This window comes from Gorilla gorilla, chromosome 12 (genome assembly GCF_029281585.2).
Source record: "Gorilla gorilla gorilla isolate KB3781 chromosome 12, NHGRI_mGorGor1-v2.1_pri, whole genome shotgun sequence".
Classification (NCBI taxonomy): Eukaryota; Metazoa; Chordata; class Mammalia; order Primates; family Hominidae; genus Gorilla; species Gorilla gorilla.
Genome location: NC_073236.2, coordinates 90870044 through 90888365, shown reverse-complemented (window position 1 = coordinate 90888365; position 18322 = coordinate 90870044). Strand labels below are relative to the sequence as shown.

The following is an 18322-nucleotide window of genomic DNA, read 5'->3' as shown; positions in this document are numbered from 1 at the left end:
AGGATAAAATATGTAATATAGTATTGCATTCTTTAATTATTATTGTTGTTACTAATAATTCAGCTTCCTAATGTATCACATGGAATTAATAGTTCCTGACCAATTTACCTTAAAGGTATGCCAGGAATATTAAATTAGATGAAATATGTAGAAGCACTGTCAGCTATTTGTGACATACCCTTCAAAGGCAAGACTGAATTATCATTCAACACTCAGATACATTTTCACATTGTGTTTTACTTTTGGGCTAAATGACTTAGAGGGACAAGTATGTAAGTGGAACCATTGGTGACTCTGGGAGCTGAAGAGCAGTGGCCATTCCTTGGATGGGTGTTGTGGGCAGTGGATGAAGTTTCTGTCCTATAAATTTGGGCTTGCATTTCATAGCAGCCACACTTGCTCAGCAGAATGAAGAAATCTCTGCGAAAGTTTTTGGTAAAGATGGCATAGAGGAAGGGGTTGGCACAGGAGTTGATGGGGTAAAACAGAACTAGCAGAATCTTTGCTTTGGACACAGTGATGAGGGGCACCTTGAGGGAGGCAGAAATGGCAAAGAAAGAAATGGGTGCCATGCAGAGGAAGTCAGTGAAGATGAGCATGGCCATGCGCTTGGCGATCCTGGTGTCACTAGAGGAGGACACGATGTTGGGGTTCCGCACTGTGAGGTAGATGTGGATATAGCAGCCACAGATGACCACAAAGGCCAGGACATTGAGCACAAGGAGGGACATGACATACAGCTGTGACAAAGGGCTGTCAATATCCATGGGCAGGCAGATGCTCACCTTCATGTAGCTGCTGATGCCAAAGATGGGAAAGAGGGCAGCTGCAAAAGCAAAAATCCAGCCCATCACCATGACACTGGCAGCATGGCGGAGCTGCACCTTGCAGTCCAGCTGCATGGCATGGGTGATGGTATGCCATCTTTCCAAGGTGATAGCTGTCAGAGTGTAGACTGACAGCTCACTGGCAAAGACAGTGAAAAAGCCAGCAGCATCACAGCCTGCCCCAGTTTGCCAGTCAATGGCATAGTTGTGATATTGGCTCTTGGTGTGGATATCAACTGATGCAATGAGCAGCAGGTAGATTCCAATGCAGAGATCAGCAAAGGCCAGGTTGCACATAAGGAATCTGGGGACCGTGAGTTTATATTGGCTGGTAGTTAGGATCACTAGCACTATGATGTTCCCTGTGATGGCCAGGATGCTGATAAACCATATCAGGACTCTGAGGATGTTGTACCCCATGATATCTTCACATGGGTTGAATGCATCTGGCTTAGGGGAGCAGGTCACATCAACCACTTCATTGCATAAGTCATAGTCAAACTCAGTGTACGTCATGTCAAATCCTCTGCTGTAGCTGGACTCATTGTCTTCTGCCAGAGAGGCTCTCTGACCCCTAGCCTGAGTCATATAATCAACTTCTTGCCTTAAAATAGATTTGTTGCAAATTGGATGAAGCTCAGAGCTAGAAAAATACAAAAAGAAATAGAATCAACATCTCAGATCCAGTATAGCAAATATATCACTGTCTTTGTGCAGGGTAGAAATGGTGAGTTTCTTCCTGAGATTTTTTTTTTTCTTCTCACATCATACCTGCCCTTGAGGCTAACCTCAAGGGTTAATGCTGCTTACTGTAAATGAATATAACAACTTGTATACATATTACTAGGGCTGGATGGCTCACTGGGGAAACCATCTTGCCACAACCTGAATGTGGGGAGGAAGGCACCTGAGACTAAGCCTTGCTATTAAGTGAAAATAATTTACAGACCTGGTATCAACTCTACCCTTTTCCTTCTCCCATCTCGATCCAGCTATCTCTTAATACACCTGAGTAGGACATATTCCTATTCGTCTACACTCAAATCACTGGAAGATCCAGACTGTTCTCTGACTCAAATGAGAACTTATTTGCTTCTCTTATCTACATAAATTAGGGGATCAAAATCTGTAGTTAGTTCCCAGCCAGCCCCTATTCCCTGGCTCTTTGGTACTCAGGCTATTAGGAGGCCAGCTAATTTGCCGGAAATGTTACCAGGGTCTTTCCTGTTCTTTATTATCTCACTTTCTGGGGGCCACAATAGGCCTCAGGCATGTGTTTGTCTGCAAGGTAAGCCTGGCTCTCTCATATTGAACAGTTTCCTAGTGAGTGCCCCAAAGAACAATGCAAGCTGCAAAAGGACCTAATTTATTCTAAGAATGGAACTCATCCTCTGGGCAGCCTAGCTCTCCTTGGGCTCACTTTACTGTCTTGGTTTTGCCTTTAAACCCAAATGTACAAGGGGCCTTGTCAACAGGATAGAGGTACTTACAGAGGGATTTGAATGAAATCCAGGTGATAAATATTCAATCCACGAGTATACCCATAAATATTCTACCCCAGAGTAGTCTATCAATACTCTGGATGTAGAGACAAGGAAGGTAATACTTCTGTTTGGAAGTAAAGGCTTGTGGAATGGGAATAAGCCTTATGTTAGGACCTTTTTGGATGCAAAAAATAATAATAATAGTAATACATACACATGCATACCTTTCCCTCCTTCCCCAAGGGGCAAGTTCACAGCAATATTAAGTTGACTGTATTTTTTTTAAACCTTGACATAACCTCAGATATAAGTGGCAAAGTAAGTATCAAAACCTTCTTAAGAAGGAAAAAGGTGGCTAGGGGAGTGGAGGAGGTAAAGACTCCATTTGATGCTAAAGGATGAGTCTTGCCAGGTGTTCCAACCTATTATACAGGGACTGAACCTTGCCCCATCAACCTGGATGAGAAGGGGCTGTTAGGAAGAGTGCTCTCCTCTCTTCTCTCACCCCTGGGAAGTGAATTGAATTGCCAGGAAGTCATTTTCCCTTGGCCTAAGGGATTCTTTTTGTTTGTTTGTTTTTTTAAGGCTAAATGATTAACATACACAGAATTGAAAGTGAATGGAAACGGAGCCCAGAAAATGTTTTGGTTTAGTCAGTGGTCTTCCAAGAAAGGTGAGGCAAGCTCCATAATGGGTATAGAGGGGAGAAGAGGGGTATCCTGTGGTCCTTAGTCTAACTCTAGACTCTTAAACCCTGTTATTGAATTAGTTGCAGCCTGATTCCAGGAAGAGAAAGTAAGTAACCTGGTACTTGCTGACTGCAGTTTGGTTCATTGGACTGAGCTCTGACTTAACTCTCTACAAACAGCCTTCACTTCCTATGGCTTATGGTTGCTGTCTGTGAAGGTTCTTATTGTTGATACTGCTGTCCATGTATTTTAAATATGTGCTTCTCTTTTTCTGAAACAGAAGTGACCCACTGACATGAAGTAAGGAGAAAAGTAAATAACTTATGTCTCTGAGATAAGAACAGAAACAAAAGTGGAAACCAAAGGACATCAAGTCTTGCCTCCACAGTACTCTGGAAAATCCTAACTATCATAAGGAGTTGGGAATTCAGTTTAGGGTCAGTTTAAAAAGTGGCACTCTTGGACTCTGATCAGTCAGTGAACAGATGCTTGGGGGTGGCATAGCAGTGTCGCAGAGCCTAAGCTTTGGAGGCAGGCAGACCAGATTTGGATCTGTTTGGTCAGTGTAGGTCAAGTTATTTAGTATCTCTGAGCCTTAGTTTCTGTCTCTGTGAGAAAGGAATAATAATGATATTACCATTGTGGGAATTAAATGAAATAAAGATACAGAGTATTACAGTGCTTGGTAGTGAATACTTGGCAAATGTCAGCAGTACGAAGACAAATGATGGTGGTTACTGATGGAATTCTTGAGGTCTAGGCCCTGTGTGGGTACTTAGAAGCATATGCCACAGCATGTCAATTTAATACTGAATTGTGAAGAAATGGCCTTCACAACATTGAGTTGTGAAGAAACACAATTTTTATTGTATTTAACATTAAAAATTGAAGAATAAAATGAGAGCAAAGTAATGCAAAATGAATACAGAATTATGACAAGGAAATATCAGGTTCAATGACAAATGAAGACTGTAGCTGATACGAACTTTTGGGAAGAGCCCAGGAAAAGTCCAGGAAGAGTCTAGGAGGACCACTGGCCAAAGTTTTAGTCACAGGGGCCTCATGTTTACACTCTGGGCATTATTTCCAAACGAGGATCTAAAGAAGAATTTCATCATACAAGTTAAAACTTGAATCCCGCTACCAAACCACATCTACTATGATATACAATGAAATGTCACTATTGAAGGAATAAATCTGAAATTATCTTCTGAATAACAATTATTTTGTGTTATTTGTGTGTGAATTTGATAAATATGAAAATCAAATACCCATTGCTAAAAATAAAAAATGGAAACCACCTATCACAATTTTTGTTACTCCATTTTGGCACGTTGTGGAAGAACCATGTTCCTCTCCCTTGCTATACCCCAACAGGCCTGGATGGTAAGTTAGAGCAGCAACCTAGAGGGATGAGAGCCGAGTGGTCTGGAGGGATCAGAGAAGACCTCATGTCCTGTGACAATATAAGGTAGATGTGGAGATTCTGGTTGGGAAAGCCTTGAGGCTATGTCTAGAGGAGTCTGAGTAACACGATGAGACAACAAATTCTTGGGGTGTGTTGGAACTGGGCCAAATAGCACACTGCAAGCTGCTCTCACAGTGATCTTAACATTTTCTTCTTTTTTTAAAGACAGGGTCTCTCTCTGCTGCCCAGGCTGAAGTACAGTGGCACAATTATGGCTCACTGCAGCCTCGACCTCCTGGGCTCAAGTAATCCTCCCACTTTAGCCTCCCGAGTAGCTGGGACTACAGGCATGCGCCACCACACATGGCTAATTTCGTTCATTTTTTTTGTAGAGACGAGGTCCCACCATGTTACCCAGGCTGGTCTCAAACTCCTGGGCTCAAGGAGTTATTCCGCCTTGGCCTCCCAAAGTGCTGGGATTATGGGTGTCAGCCACCTTGCCTGGCCAATCTTAATGTTCTTTATTTCTCCTTTGGGGTATTCAGTCCCATGGACTTGGTGCAAAATTGGTATCTTTCTCATTCTGGATAGAATAATTCTTATCTGGAATATAAATATAGAGGCAAGCCACTGTTTCAGCCCAGGACCTTAAGAATTCTGATTGTCAGGAAGAAATTTCCTGGCTCTTGAGCTAATCTATGCAGAGTTCCCATTCTGGATAATATCCCAATGATGCATGCAGATTCTGAAAAACAGCTATTTTTCTACAAATCCTCCAAAAGGGTCTGAGTAGGGACTTCCAGCTACTCTGAAAAACATTTTAGGGTGTGTACTGTTTTGTTGCTCTTTTTGTTTTGCTTTGGAGCAAGGAATATGTCCACATGGACTGGTCAATGTATGTTAAAGGTTGAATAATGGAGGAGACTGTGTTAAACAGAGAAATAATATCATAGGAAAGCTGTATTAGTTCTAGGCTAGTATATAAGAGTAATGAAAAGACATCATTTGATGAGTGCAACTACATGGTGTGGCTTATGTAGATGAGCTCAGAGGAGCGTGAGAGCTTTGAGAACTCTGATACTCAGTAAGTTCTTACCTCCAATGGATCGTTTAAATGTCTGGAACATGTGTACAATCTCCAAGGCGACTTTCTCTTTACTCTTTCCAGATCCTGTCTATGATTACCTCACTTTTTTAACCAGTTAGCTACTAAGACTTGTCTCTGTTTAGATGGCCGTCTTTAAGTCTGGGCTTCCTTGAACCCGGCTTTCTTTGAAAGCCAAAGTAACGAGATGTCTTAATCTTTATCCTCCCTGTGAGGTAGGAAGATCCCAAGGTGGATTAGAGAGGCTTAGAGTGATTGGGATGTGCTGCAGATATGTACATCAGTCTCTGGCATGGCATTTATGCATCCCCCCACCAAAGATGACATGGATGGGGCATTTATCAGGTGCACAGTTTGGGACTTGAAGGATTAAATCTATAATGGTACAAAGGAAAGAGGGAACAGATATTATGCACCAACTCTGAGGCACTATGCTTAGTATTTTTCATGTTTTCTCATTTAGTACTTGGTATATGTTCTGCCCCATGAGTAGCCCTCTCCTGTGAGCCCACTTTCAAAGAAATGAAAGAGTTCAACTATTCCTCACTCTCCACGAACTGAATTTTTGACCCAGAATGTGCCAAAGGGCTTGAGACAGGTAACTCTCTGCAAGTAGATTCTCTTCATGTCACAGATAGACAGGAATTGTGGACTAAGTTCTACATTGGGGAAATGCCTGAGCAGGGCTTAAAGGATGGACTCACATTTGCCGTCTCCAGTTTGCAAAGGCACAGCAATGGCTGGGATAGGTGAGGCTGGCTTCCATGAGGGCAACAAGCTTTTCCAGAGTAGGCAGCTTTTTTAAGTTGTAAGTCGACCTGGCCCTCAGCTTCTTAAGATTTTCTAAGCCATAGCTAGGCAGGGAATGGATCCTTGTTCTTGAAATATCTCTATAAAGAGAAAAGGTAAATATAGCAGGATTACTATGGACCTAAAACTTTTTGCTCTTGGTTAGCAGGCAAAATAGCAGACACACTAGTGATATTCTTACATGGATGAGGAGAGAGACTCCGGTTCCTCCAACACACCTTGGCCAGATCAATATTTGGCTAATAGGACTTTTGGTTCTGTAGGAGTCCTGGTCCTTCTGTTCCTGGTAGGAGGAGTTAGATAACAGGCCACTCTGATTCCTGGATATACTTACATCCTGGCTAATTTGGGGCATAAGTGTTGCTGGTGAGTAGAATTAGCCACCTTCCCTTCTACAGTCTATTTGTACCTGCTAATTTGCATGGGACTAAGGGATTGAGACCATTTGTCTGTACCATAAAACTAGCTATAAAAATATTTCTGATGAGCTGGAGTAGAATCTGTGGCCAAATTTCAGAAAAAGGGACAAGAAGGAAATATACTACAAGAGGAATAAGAGTCTGGCAGGTGGTAGGGGCAGTGTTAGCACAAAGTCCAAGTGGCAGTACAGAGTGGTGGTTATGAACTTGGCATTTACAGCAGACCTGCCTGCATATGTACCTTGCCCCTCCCCCTATTAGATTTATGACCTTGGTCAAGTATGTCACTTCTCCATGTTTCAGTTTCCTCAGCTGTAAAATGGGAAGACAAAAATCCTATCTACCTCAGAGGGTTGTTGTTAAAATTAGATGAGTTAAAGTGCATAAAGAACTTCCTGACCAACAGATAACACTTAGTGTCTGGCAACTATTCTTAGTAAACATAACACTGAGTGTGAGAGAGAGACAGTTGTTCTTATTTGGTAGGAAAGTCTCTGCCTGTCCATTAGACCTCAGCACAAATGACCAGTTTAACCAGGTCCCTGCCCCTGATGGGCTGCAAGTTCCATCCTTTCTGGCAGCAGCACCAGTGATGTGGGCGCTTTTCTGGCAGCACCACTGGTAGTTGCAACCTTCAAAACCAAGACCGGCTGGTGAGAACAAGGAGATTTAAATGGCACCAGCTTGGACCTGGCGGGGCCAACAGCTTGGCCATGAGTGGGTACTTCTGATGGGGGTGGTAGCAAGTGATGACCAGGATGAGTTCATTTTAGCATCCTTGGGGACCCTTGGATATACTTGAGGAAGAAGAGTCTTTTAATGTTGGCGTTCCCTGTAAATCAAAGCAGTAGGCACTCAGAGTAATGAAACTTGGGGGTGTGAATATATATTTGCTACCCCATATGTTCTCACAATCTGGTGAAAATTACATTTTCAAAGTCTTGCTTTCATTGTATAATTATCTTGCTCAAAAATTTATAATGGCTTCCTATTGTCCAGTGAAACCCATCCCTAACTACTGCCTTATTTGTCACTTCCATTTCCCAAGCAAATTTATACTAGTTGTTCATGCTTTTATTTCCTCATCTCACAATTCAATTGAGTTTCTCTTCAGCCTCTGGGGAAATAGTACTCACTAAGGCCGTGTCTTAGTTCTGATCTCCTTGATTTTGTAATTACATTTCACAGGTAGAATGCTCCTTCTTTTTGAGATACTCTCTTTCTTGGCGTCATACTCTCCTTGACATATTTTCCTCTGACATCTCCGTTGACTTCTTTCTGATGCTTTTGTTTTACTTCTCTTTTATCTGTTCTTTAAATATTGGCATTTCTTTATACCTAGACCCCTTCTGACTATACCCAATCTTTTCAGGTGATCTCATTCATTCCCTTAGTTTCAGATACCAGGCATGTGCTGATGGCTTCCAAAATGTGTGTCCCCATTCAGATCCTACTTCTGAACTCCAGGTCCAGATAATCAGTTGTTCTTTGAATTCCACCATTTTGATGACTTGCATCAAAACTGAAGTTACCATCTTTCTTGTAAATATGTTCCTCCTTGTTTTTTCCATCTCAGTAAATGACTCTTCCAATTTCCCCTGTTTTTCGTAATGGAAACCTGGGTGCCATCCTTGACTCCCTCATGGGACATCAGTGTCTTGTTCTCTCAAGCCTAACTTTTAAATGTGTTTCAAATCAGCCTACTTCCCTCCTCTCCTGTGACTTTGGTCTAAGTCACCACAATCTCTGCCTAGACAAATGCAAAGGTCTTATAACTGTCCTCATGACCATCTATTGCAATCTTAGTACTGCAGATGTAAAAAATGCCTATTAGATTGTGACTTCCTGCTTAAGACCCTTTAATGACTCCCCATTGCTCTTAGGATGAAGGACAAGTCACTGTATACAGTGTGTTGATCATTTGCCTCTTTTCTCCCACATCCATATTATGCCCTTCTCTACGCTCTTCTCTGTGTTGCAGGAAGGATGATCCCTGCAGTTCCATTTCCCAGGTACCACCTTATCAATCAGCTTTCAATTGGGTTTAGCAAATGGCACTAGTGGGATACTGGAGAATAGGTAAAAGTGCATATCTCATCCCTTCTCTGTCTCAGGCAGCAACTGAGTCTTCTCTGTGACTCCAGCTCTCGTTGAACAGATCCTTGGAGGATCCAGCTTCTACCAGTTGCCCCAGTTCCTGGACATCAGTAAGATGACTTCCTCATTTGTTCCTCAAGTCCTAGGGTTAGTAGTGGTTACTATTGCCAATCTCTGGACTACTGATCCCCTGTTTGATGTTCAGGAAGATTTACATTTTCAGAACAATTACCTTTGTTAGGTGTGTGTGCATTTGTATGTGTGTGTATTTTACACATAGTCCCCTCTTTGTTAGCTGTCAATTAGATCAAATCTCCTATATACTTACTGATTTTTTTGCTTCTTTGTTCTATCACTACTGAGAAAATTATATTGAAATCTCCAACTATGATTTTGGATTTGTATATTTCTAGTTTTGTCAATTTTTGCCTTATATATGTTTGATGACTTTTTAAGGCTCATACAAATTTATAAATTTTATGCCTTCCTGGTAACTTTCTGTATCTCTAGTAATAATTGTCTCCTAGCTCGCTGGAAGTTTCTTCTTATTTGCTGGTTCCTCCATGACCTCCAACTTTAGGAGTGCCAATGAACTCAGTGCCTAGACTTCTTTTCTCAATCTTCACTTACTCTGCAGGTAAGCTTATCCAGTCTTATGACATAAACACAATTTATATGCTGATGGCGCTAAAATTTGTGTTTCTAGGTTGCTTCTTTTTCTTGAAACCCAGACTCATATTCAATTGCCTCCTTATAATCTCCACTTAGTTGTCTAATATGCAGGTCAGACTTTGGATAATAAAAATGGCCTTCCTGATCTTTTCTGAAAATCTGTTCCACCTTTCCAGTTGTTCATGCAAAAACCTTGATGCCTACCTGGACTTGTCTCTTTCTCTCATACCCTATATCAAAACTCTCAGAAAAACTTCTTGACTTTTTATACCACATACATCTGGAATCTAATTACTTCTCGCAACACTCATTGCTATCACCACAAGGTAAATGTTCTGGTGGTTCAGGGCATCTTGTCTAGCTCCCTCCCTATTATGATTCTTCAGATTTGGGGTCCCTGGAGATCAGAGTCTGGTCCATGAACCCTTGTCTCTTTGATGAATCTTTGATCTCTGCTGCTGTCTCTCCATTTATACCTCCCATTGTTTTAGAGATTTCCAACTTTTTTCTTTGCTACAGGAGATCTTTGTGGTTTCTCTCTTTTGGCAATGCCTCTTCTAGCCAGTTCTGTTAGTGACACTTGCCCTGTTTTCTGTGACCGAGTTCTTATCTGTCATTTGGGTTCCTCTTTTTTTCTCAAATGTGGAAAGAACAAAGGTTGAGACCCAACTCCCTGTTTTGTCTATAACAATTCAGGACTCCCTCCAAGAAATGAGATAAAAAAAACATTTTAGAAGTCCTTTAGGAACAATTTAGACCAAGACCATCATTGCCTCTCATGAACATTTTTCACATTTTTCAAAACGAGCAATACAAAGCAGGTTATTTTTCTTAATTATGTCTCCCTCTTGAGTTTACAGTATAAAAATTGGATTAATTGAAGATTCTAAAGAGAAACAAATTTTTATACTCCATGGAATATCATCCCATTATCTCATATACTCTGTGGTAGATTAAAGATGACTGCAAATTCTTTTACACTCTTTCCCATCGAGGGTCTATTTGTTCTCCCCTTGAATCTGGGCAGAACTGTGATGTCTTCGGATAAAAGAATATGATAGAAATGTTGCTATTCGTGATAGATCTAGCCTTTAAGAGCACTGACATCTTCTACATTGGTCTTAACAGAGTCTTCAGCTGCCATGAAAGATCTCTGAATACCTTAAGGCTGCCATATTGGTAAAAGCCTAAACCATGCAGAGAGGTCCTGGAGAATGAGAAGCCGTATGGACAGAGTTAGAGAAGACACCACACACACACACACACACACACACACACACACACACAGACACACACACACGCACACGCACGCACATGCACATGCACATGCACACGCACACCCAATAAACACAGATGTGTGAGGCACATAAGTGATGGGGACAACTTGGAAGTGGACCCCCCCCGCCCCGCAGTCAGCCGCCTGAGCTGACATTGCATGGATCAGGGCCAGCCATCCAAGTGTCTGACACAAAATTGTGAGCAAAATGGAATGGTTGTTTTAAGCCATTAAATTTTAATGAGGCAATAGAGAACCAAAACAAACTCCACTGAGGTCTCCATAATGTTTAACAGTTGAAGAAGTATTTTTTCCTTGAAAACCAGTAAGAGTGCGATGGCATTATAGTCTGTATACTTTCTGCCTCTTTTACCACTGACTATCTTTTTGCTTTATGTACTAGCTATTTGTATTTTATCTCTCCTTGAAGGTAGAAGGCTCTAGCATTCTCAGCGGTGCCTTTCATGTAGTGAGTACCCAGAAACTTATTGCTTTGTTAGAAGATATACTGGGGAGTGACATCGGAGAAGGATTAGGAAAGGAAATAGATAGATCACCCCAGCCAACTGTGATGTTCTCCAACTTCCAGAAATTGCACAATCTTGCACCTTGTGTTATGTCTTCTATTGTTTCCTATGGTTGTCTTTTCATATATGTTTGTTTGTCTCCTCAGCCAGATTTCAAGTGCCCTGAGAGCAGACATTATTAAGAGGCTTTTGTGTTCTGTATCATTTCTGGCAAAGATTTGGGCTCATGAAATCTATTCAGTAAGTAGTTGTCCGATAAGCAGATATGACTCAGCATTGTAATAAAAATGAGAGACTGGAGAAAATTTTACAAAAGAGCTAATTCTAAGGGGAGATGAATGAAAGGCAGACCGAGAAATCCAGAAATCTAGACTTAAAGTGAGCTCAGGAAAATGGTGCTTCTGCAGCAGGTAAGTATATGTAGCTGAGAATATCAAAGTTACCAAGAAAGGGAGCAACCTTGTGCAATGCCAACAAGAAGACAGACATGCCTTGGGGAGTAAGCAGAATGATACACTGGGTAGATTGACTTGAATGCAATCCAGTGTTTAGGTGTTAGATTGGGAAGCCTCCTTGGTAAACTTCATTGCCTTTCCGTTGCTCAGTGTTCTGGAGCTAGCTTGTTATTTTGGATTCCTTCTTATCATGGCTACAAGACATATGTGCTGCTGCCATTTGCGCATGGTGGCTTTGATGCTGTGAGACGAAGGCAGCTTGTCAATGTCCTGGGATTGAGATCTTTCATTGGTGGATGTTGAAGGAGGGAGCTCTTGGTAGGAAAGAGGCAAAGTCACTTAAAGTTCAGTAAAGCAAATTTTTAAGCAAAAGTGGTTCCTGGATGACAGGGTAATAAAAGTCTTTGTGGAGGTGTTTACTTAAAGCTTACTGTCTGAAGTGATCAAACATGGAACCTGTCAAGACTTCCAAATTTTGAACTGACAGAAAATACAACATATCTCTAGTATCTCCATGGATTAAGAAAATTCCATAGAAATTTATATTAGCAGGGAGAAAGATGAGATAAGTAGATCTTGTTCAGATCTTGGCTAGAGACTTAACTATAGTATATTCCCTCTTTTGCTCTGTTCTCCTAAAACATACACACACACTCATACACACACAGGTCTATTTGTTGGCTACAGTTCTTCTGCATGGCCTAAAAATCAGATGTTTGATTTTAATTCCTTTATGAAAACACTCTCCATTTTTATGATGCAAATATACATGGGCGTGGGTGGGGGGTAGTAACAAAAAAAGACATCAGTTATTCACATCTTCATGGGAGTACATTATTGTGACCATGATAGTTAATTTTAGGTGTCAACTTGAGGGGATTAAAGAATATTCAGATAGTTGGTAAAGCACGATTTCTGGGTGTCTGAGGGTTTTTCCAGAAGAGATTGGCATGTGAATCCATGGATTGAGTAAGGAAGATATGCCCTCACCCGGAAGCTAGGTCCCCCTTCTTCTTCTACTTTTAGACATCAGAACTCCAGGTTCTCAGGCTTTTGGACTCAGGGATTTGTACCAGTTTCCCTCCCCCACCCCCTTGGATTCTCAGGACTGTGACTTCAGACTCAGAGTTATACTGTCAATTTTCCTGGTTCTCAGGCCTCTTCCCAATCTAACACCTAAACACTGGATGGCGTTCAAGTCAATCCACCCAATGTATCATTCTGCTTACTCCCCAATGCATGTCTGTCTCCTTGTTGACACAGGCACATCAGGCCTCTTGCTTGGACTGAGAATTAGATGGCCTCCCCGGTTCTGAAGCTTTCAAGTTTGGACCAAGCCATGCTATAGCTTCCCTGGTTCTCCAGCTTGCAGATAGCCTATCATGGACTCCTCAGCCTCCATAGCCATGTGAGCCAATGTCCCTAAGAAATCCCCTCTTCTCTTATTTCCTTGAGCAGTGGTTCATAGTTCTCCTTGAAGAGGTCCTTCACATCCCTTGTAAGTTGTATTCCTAGGTATTTTTATTCTCTCTGTAGCAATTGTGAATGGGAGTTTGCTCATGATTTGGCCCTCTGTTTGTCTATTATTGGTGTATAGGAATGCTTGTGATTTTTGCACATTGATTTTGTATCCTGAGACTTTGCTGAAGTTGCTTATCAGCTTAAGGAGATTTTGGGCAGAGATGATGGGGTTTTCTAAATATACAATCATGTCATCCGCAAACAGACAATCTGACTTCCTCTCTTCCTATTTGAATACCTTTTATTTCTTTCTCTTGCCTGATTGTCCTGGCCAGAACTTCCAACACTGTGTTGAATAGGAGTGGTGAGAGAGGGCATCTTTGTCTTGTGCCAGTTTTCAAAGGAAATGCTTCCAGTTTGTGCCCATTCAGTATGATATTGGCTGCGAGTTTGTCATAAATAGCTCTTATTATTTTGAGATACAGTCCATCGATACCTAGATTATTGAGACTTTTTAGCATGAAGTGGTGTTGAATTTTGTCGAAGGCCTTTTCTGCATCTATTGAGATAATCACATGGTTTTTGTCATTGGTTCTGTTTATGTGATGGATTATGTTTATTGATTTGTGTATTTTGAACCAGCCTTGCATCCCAGGGATGAAGCCGACTTGATCGTGGTGGATAAGCTTTTTGATGTGCTGCTGGATTCGGTTTGTCAGTATTTCATTGAGGATTTTTGCATCGATGTTCATCAGGGATATTGGCCTGAAATTTTTTTTTTTTCTTGTCTCTGCCAGGTTTTGGTATCAGGATGATGCTGCCTCACAAAATGAGTTAGAGAGGAGTCCCTCTTATTCTATTGTTTGGAATAGTTTCAGAAGGAATGGTACCAGCTCCTTTTTGTACCTCTGGTAGAATTTGGCTGTGAATCTGTCTGGTCCTGGGCTTTTTTTGGTTGGTAGGCTATTAGTTACTGCCTCAATTTCTGAACTTGTTATTGGTCTATTCAAGGATTCAACTTCTTCCTGGATTAGTCTTGGAATGGTGTATGTGTCCAGGAATTTATCCATTTCTTTTATATTTTTTAGTTTATTTGCATAGAGGTGTTTATAGTATTCTCTGATGGTAGTTTGTATTTCTGTGGGATCAGTGGTGATATCTCCTTTATCATTTTTTATTGTGTTTATTTGATTCTTCTCTCTTTTATTCTTCATTAGTCTGGCTAGCAGTCTGTTTATTTTGTTATTCTCTTCCAAAAGCCAGCTCCTGGATTTACTGACGTTTTTGAGGGATTTTTTGTGTCTCTATCTCCTTCATTTATACCTAATGTAGATGATGGGTTGATGGGTGCAGCAAACCACCATGGCACGTGTACACCTATGTAACAAACCTGCATGTTCTGCACATGTATCCCAGAACTTAAAATATAATAATAATTATAAAATCCACTCTCCTCTCTCTCTCTCTCGTTTCTGTCTTTGAAGAACCTTGACTAATACAATGACTATTTGCTAAAGATAGGCTTAGAGAGAGGCCCAGAACGTAAATCATGGCACAGTGAGGGAGGGGTATTTAGAATAGTTATTCTGGGCAATCATACTTGGAGGAGTAAAGGGAACCATGGGACGGGATTAGATCTCTGAGCCTTGATAGTCATGCGGAAGAGTTTAGGATTTATATGAGCAGAAGAATGGTTTATTCAAAGCTGGATTTTTGTAAGATTACTCTTGAGAACCTTGATACCAGCATATGGTGGGTGTTCAATAAATAGTTGGTAAACTAATGGAAGGGGAAAGGACTGAGGGTAGGAAGGGGACAAAGTGACTTTTGCAGAAATTCAGGCCTAGGATGACAGAGGCTGTCTCCTTCCACACTATCACTTCACGTGTTAAAAGTCATTGTGTGACATGATGACAAGGGTTTATTAGGCATCTGCTGTGTATTACTATAGCCATTTGTGAACATTTCTGCAGTGCTCATTGTACTGGGAAGTAACATTCATCCCTTGGCCAGATGCATTACAGTAGGTACTGTTTTTTGTTTTCACATATATTTCTTACCCCTTGCCAGACACACAGTAGGTGTTTAATCAACATCCACTAAATGTATGTCATGTAAGACTTGATGCCCTCAATGAGTACTTGAGAATGTTTACTTTATTCCTGCCCTTGTGCCTGGAACTGGTGGGCTGGACAAGCGGGGAGGGGTAGTTGTGGACTGGTGTTTTTAAACTTTATCTTTCAGGCTGGTCTGTTCTAATGATTTTGGTCTTTCTTTTAAAAATATCACTTTTAACATTGCAACACATGCTATATTCAGACAGTGAGTAGTTTTGAGAATTTAAATCCTGAAAAGACCAGTGGAGACCCCATGGGATTATGACTTGCACAGAAGAGACTTAGTAATTTAAAATTGTTTCAACATTGTTAGGACTCTTCATTTTGAGATACAGAGTAGCAAGAGAGACTGCATGGGTAGGAAGGTAGTAAGAGGCTGAGACAGGAGAGGCAGGAGTTAAAAAGCACTCTGTGCCCCATTTAATAAAGTGTGTTATAGCCAGTGCCACAAATTTGATTTGAACAATTTCTATTTTTCCCAGCAAAGATGTTATTACAGGTCAATCATTTCCATAAGTGAGAGCACATTTCTGGTGTATACTACACTGACAGATGGCTAGAAGACCTCTCTTTCATGATCCCAGGCTGGATAAAAAGGCAATTTACTATCTATAGGACTGTGGGTACACTGGTAATGGAAGAGAGTCATTCTTATACAAATAACTCAGTGTTTGAATTTGAACTATCAAATGAATCTGAGCTATAGCCAAATCAATTTGATAAACCATCAGAATATGATTGTACTGGCTCCAGCCTGCAAAGGCAATGCATTAAATTTTCCCCACAGGAAACTGTTTCCCAAAGAAACAGCAATTGCTCGATTGCTTAAAAAAAACAACCTTGAGTGAGTTCAGAACATCAGGTAAAAACTCAGATGGCTGCTGATGTTCAAGGTCAAGACTCACAAGGGGGAAATGAGGATGCTGAGCTGCTCCTCTGAAACTCGATGAAACTTGTTTGTATGCCCCTGGCTTTCTCTGCATCTATCTTTCTTTGTGTGGAACAGTGTACCCTTGCACCCTCAGGTGTTCAGAGGCTCCCTATTCTTCCCTCAACTACAAATTTTGCCTTCAGGAAAGGAGCTATCATCAGTTTGAGTGTGTGCCCCTTAATTTTCTTAGAATTCCTTGCATATATCCACTGGAGAAAAAGGACTGAGCCAGTGAGGGAGGAAGATTCACCACATTTGGCTTGTGGAGGAGATATTTTGGAGACTGAGCAAGGCTTCCCAATTCCCAACATTGGTCCTAGGGCAGTAATTCTCAGAGAGCACTCTGGACAAGCAGCATCAGTTTCACTAGGAAGATGTTAGAGATACACGTTATCAGGCCTCAACCCTGACCTACTGAATCAAAAATTCTAAAGGTGGGGCCTGGGTGTTATGACTCACTCCTGTCATTCCAGTGCTTTGGGAGTCCAAGGCAGGAGAATCACTTGAGGCCAGGAGTTTGAGATCAGCCTTGGCAACATAGTGAGACCCTGTCTCTGCAACAACAACAAAAATGGCCAGGTGTGGTGGTGCACACTTGTAGTCCCAGCTACTCAGAAGGCTGAGGCGGGAGGATCACTAGAGCTCGGGAGTTTAAGGCTGCTGTCAGCTATGATGGCACCACTGCACTCCAGCATGGGTGATTAAAAAAAAACACAAAAACACCCCCCCAAAACCTACTCAACTCTGAACATGCTGCTCTAGGACAGCTGAGAACCACTCACAGCTGAGGTGGCTCATAGCTGAGTCTACTCTGGGAATTGCCCTCAGCTGACTTTCTCCTCCCCAGGAATTTGGTTCCTCCCCAGGGACAGCCTGCACCCAATAATTCTTGATATGGAGGACTTGCCCCTTACCTTAATTCAGTACAACTTTGAAGGACCATCTTAACTCCAGATCTCCCCATGGGATCAGCTGAGCCTTTTGTTGCAAATGCATTACCCTGATTCTGCTTCAGTCAAGGGTTCCCTGTACATTCTGAGAGCACCCTCCGGTAAACCTCCCGCATGCAGATATATCACAGTCTTTTTGTGTGTGTGTGTGGGAGCGGGGACTGCAATCTGACCCAAGGCACAGTCAAGATCAGCATGATTTGCGCCTACTGTGGTCTGAATAGCCTACGCATACTCCTACTCTTACCTCTTAACTCATCACCTGAGGTGGGCTGGTCTACTGCACACCTACACAAGCACCTCTCAGGCCAGGGTTTAGATGGTTTAGTGTATCTGGTTGCAGAAGTGAGATGTGGAATAGGCTATTAGTCTTCTTGCATCTCAGGTCAGCAGGGGGAGAGGCTTGAAGAACATCTATGGTCTAATCTGAAAGCCCCAGAAAGGGGGGCTTGATGTTAAGGTGAACAATTCTTTTGGCCCCAGGGGGAGAAGAGGAAATTAGCAATTATAGGCTGGGCTTCCAGCCAGGATCCTGCACTGAGATGAAAATATGTGGGAATGTATTATCACTCTCTACCTTTTTAAGTCATGGGGAGTGCTTCCTAATTCCATGGATTTTCTGTAAATTTTATTCCCTTAATTCTAGACAGATGTGTTCCTGTGGTAAGAAGGATAAAACAATGGGCCTATAACTTGAGGACCTTGTAGAATTGCTTCTGATGCTTTCACAGAGGCTCTCTTCCTGCCTGCATTCACAGTGGGGCTAGATGGGGGATTCAAGTTTTGTGTTCTCTGTTAAACATTCTTATGAGATACATTGTGCAGTATCTTTGCCTGGAATCTGCTTGTGCAACCTCAGGAGATGTTCTTCTGTGCCACGTTTATCTAACATTGACTGGTGTTCTTAGGCTGGGAGGCTGGTGTTAATAGTTATTTTCCTCTCTATTTTAGCTCACAACCAGTTTCAGGGGGCGTCACCGAATAACTTTTAGATGTTCAATTAAACGTATTTATGGCAACATGGTATGGTGGGAATACATGGAATGTGAGGCAGAAGACCTAGTTTCTGGTCCAGACTCTGCCCCTTCTACTTG

At 41.7% G+C, this 18322-nt stretch overlaps 1 protein-coding gene across 6 annotated transcripts in view; it reads right to left on the bottom strand.

The window, feature by feature from the left end:
• Positions 1-217: 217 nt before the first annotated feature.
• Positions 218-18322, bottom strand: part of FSHR (follicle stimulating hormone receptor) — a 192685-nt gene continuing 174580 nt past the window's right edge. For all 6 annotated transcript variants that reach the window (XM_004029220.5, XM_055378840.2, XM_004029221.5 and 3 more), the window contains 2 exons: positions 6218-6403; positions 218-1470 (listed from right to left, as the gene is read on the bottom strand). In XM_004029220.5, coding sequence (XP_004029269.4) covers positions 237-1470; positions 6218-6403 — 1420 coding nt within the window. In that variant the 3' untranslated portion in view covers positions 218-236. The remainder of the gene's footprint in view (positions 1471-6217; positions 6404-18322) is intronic.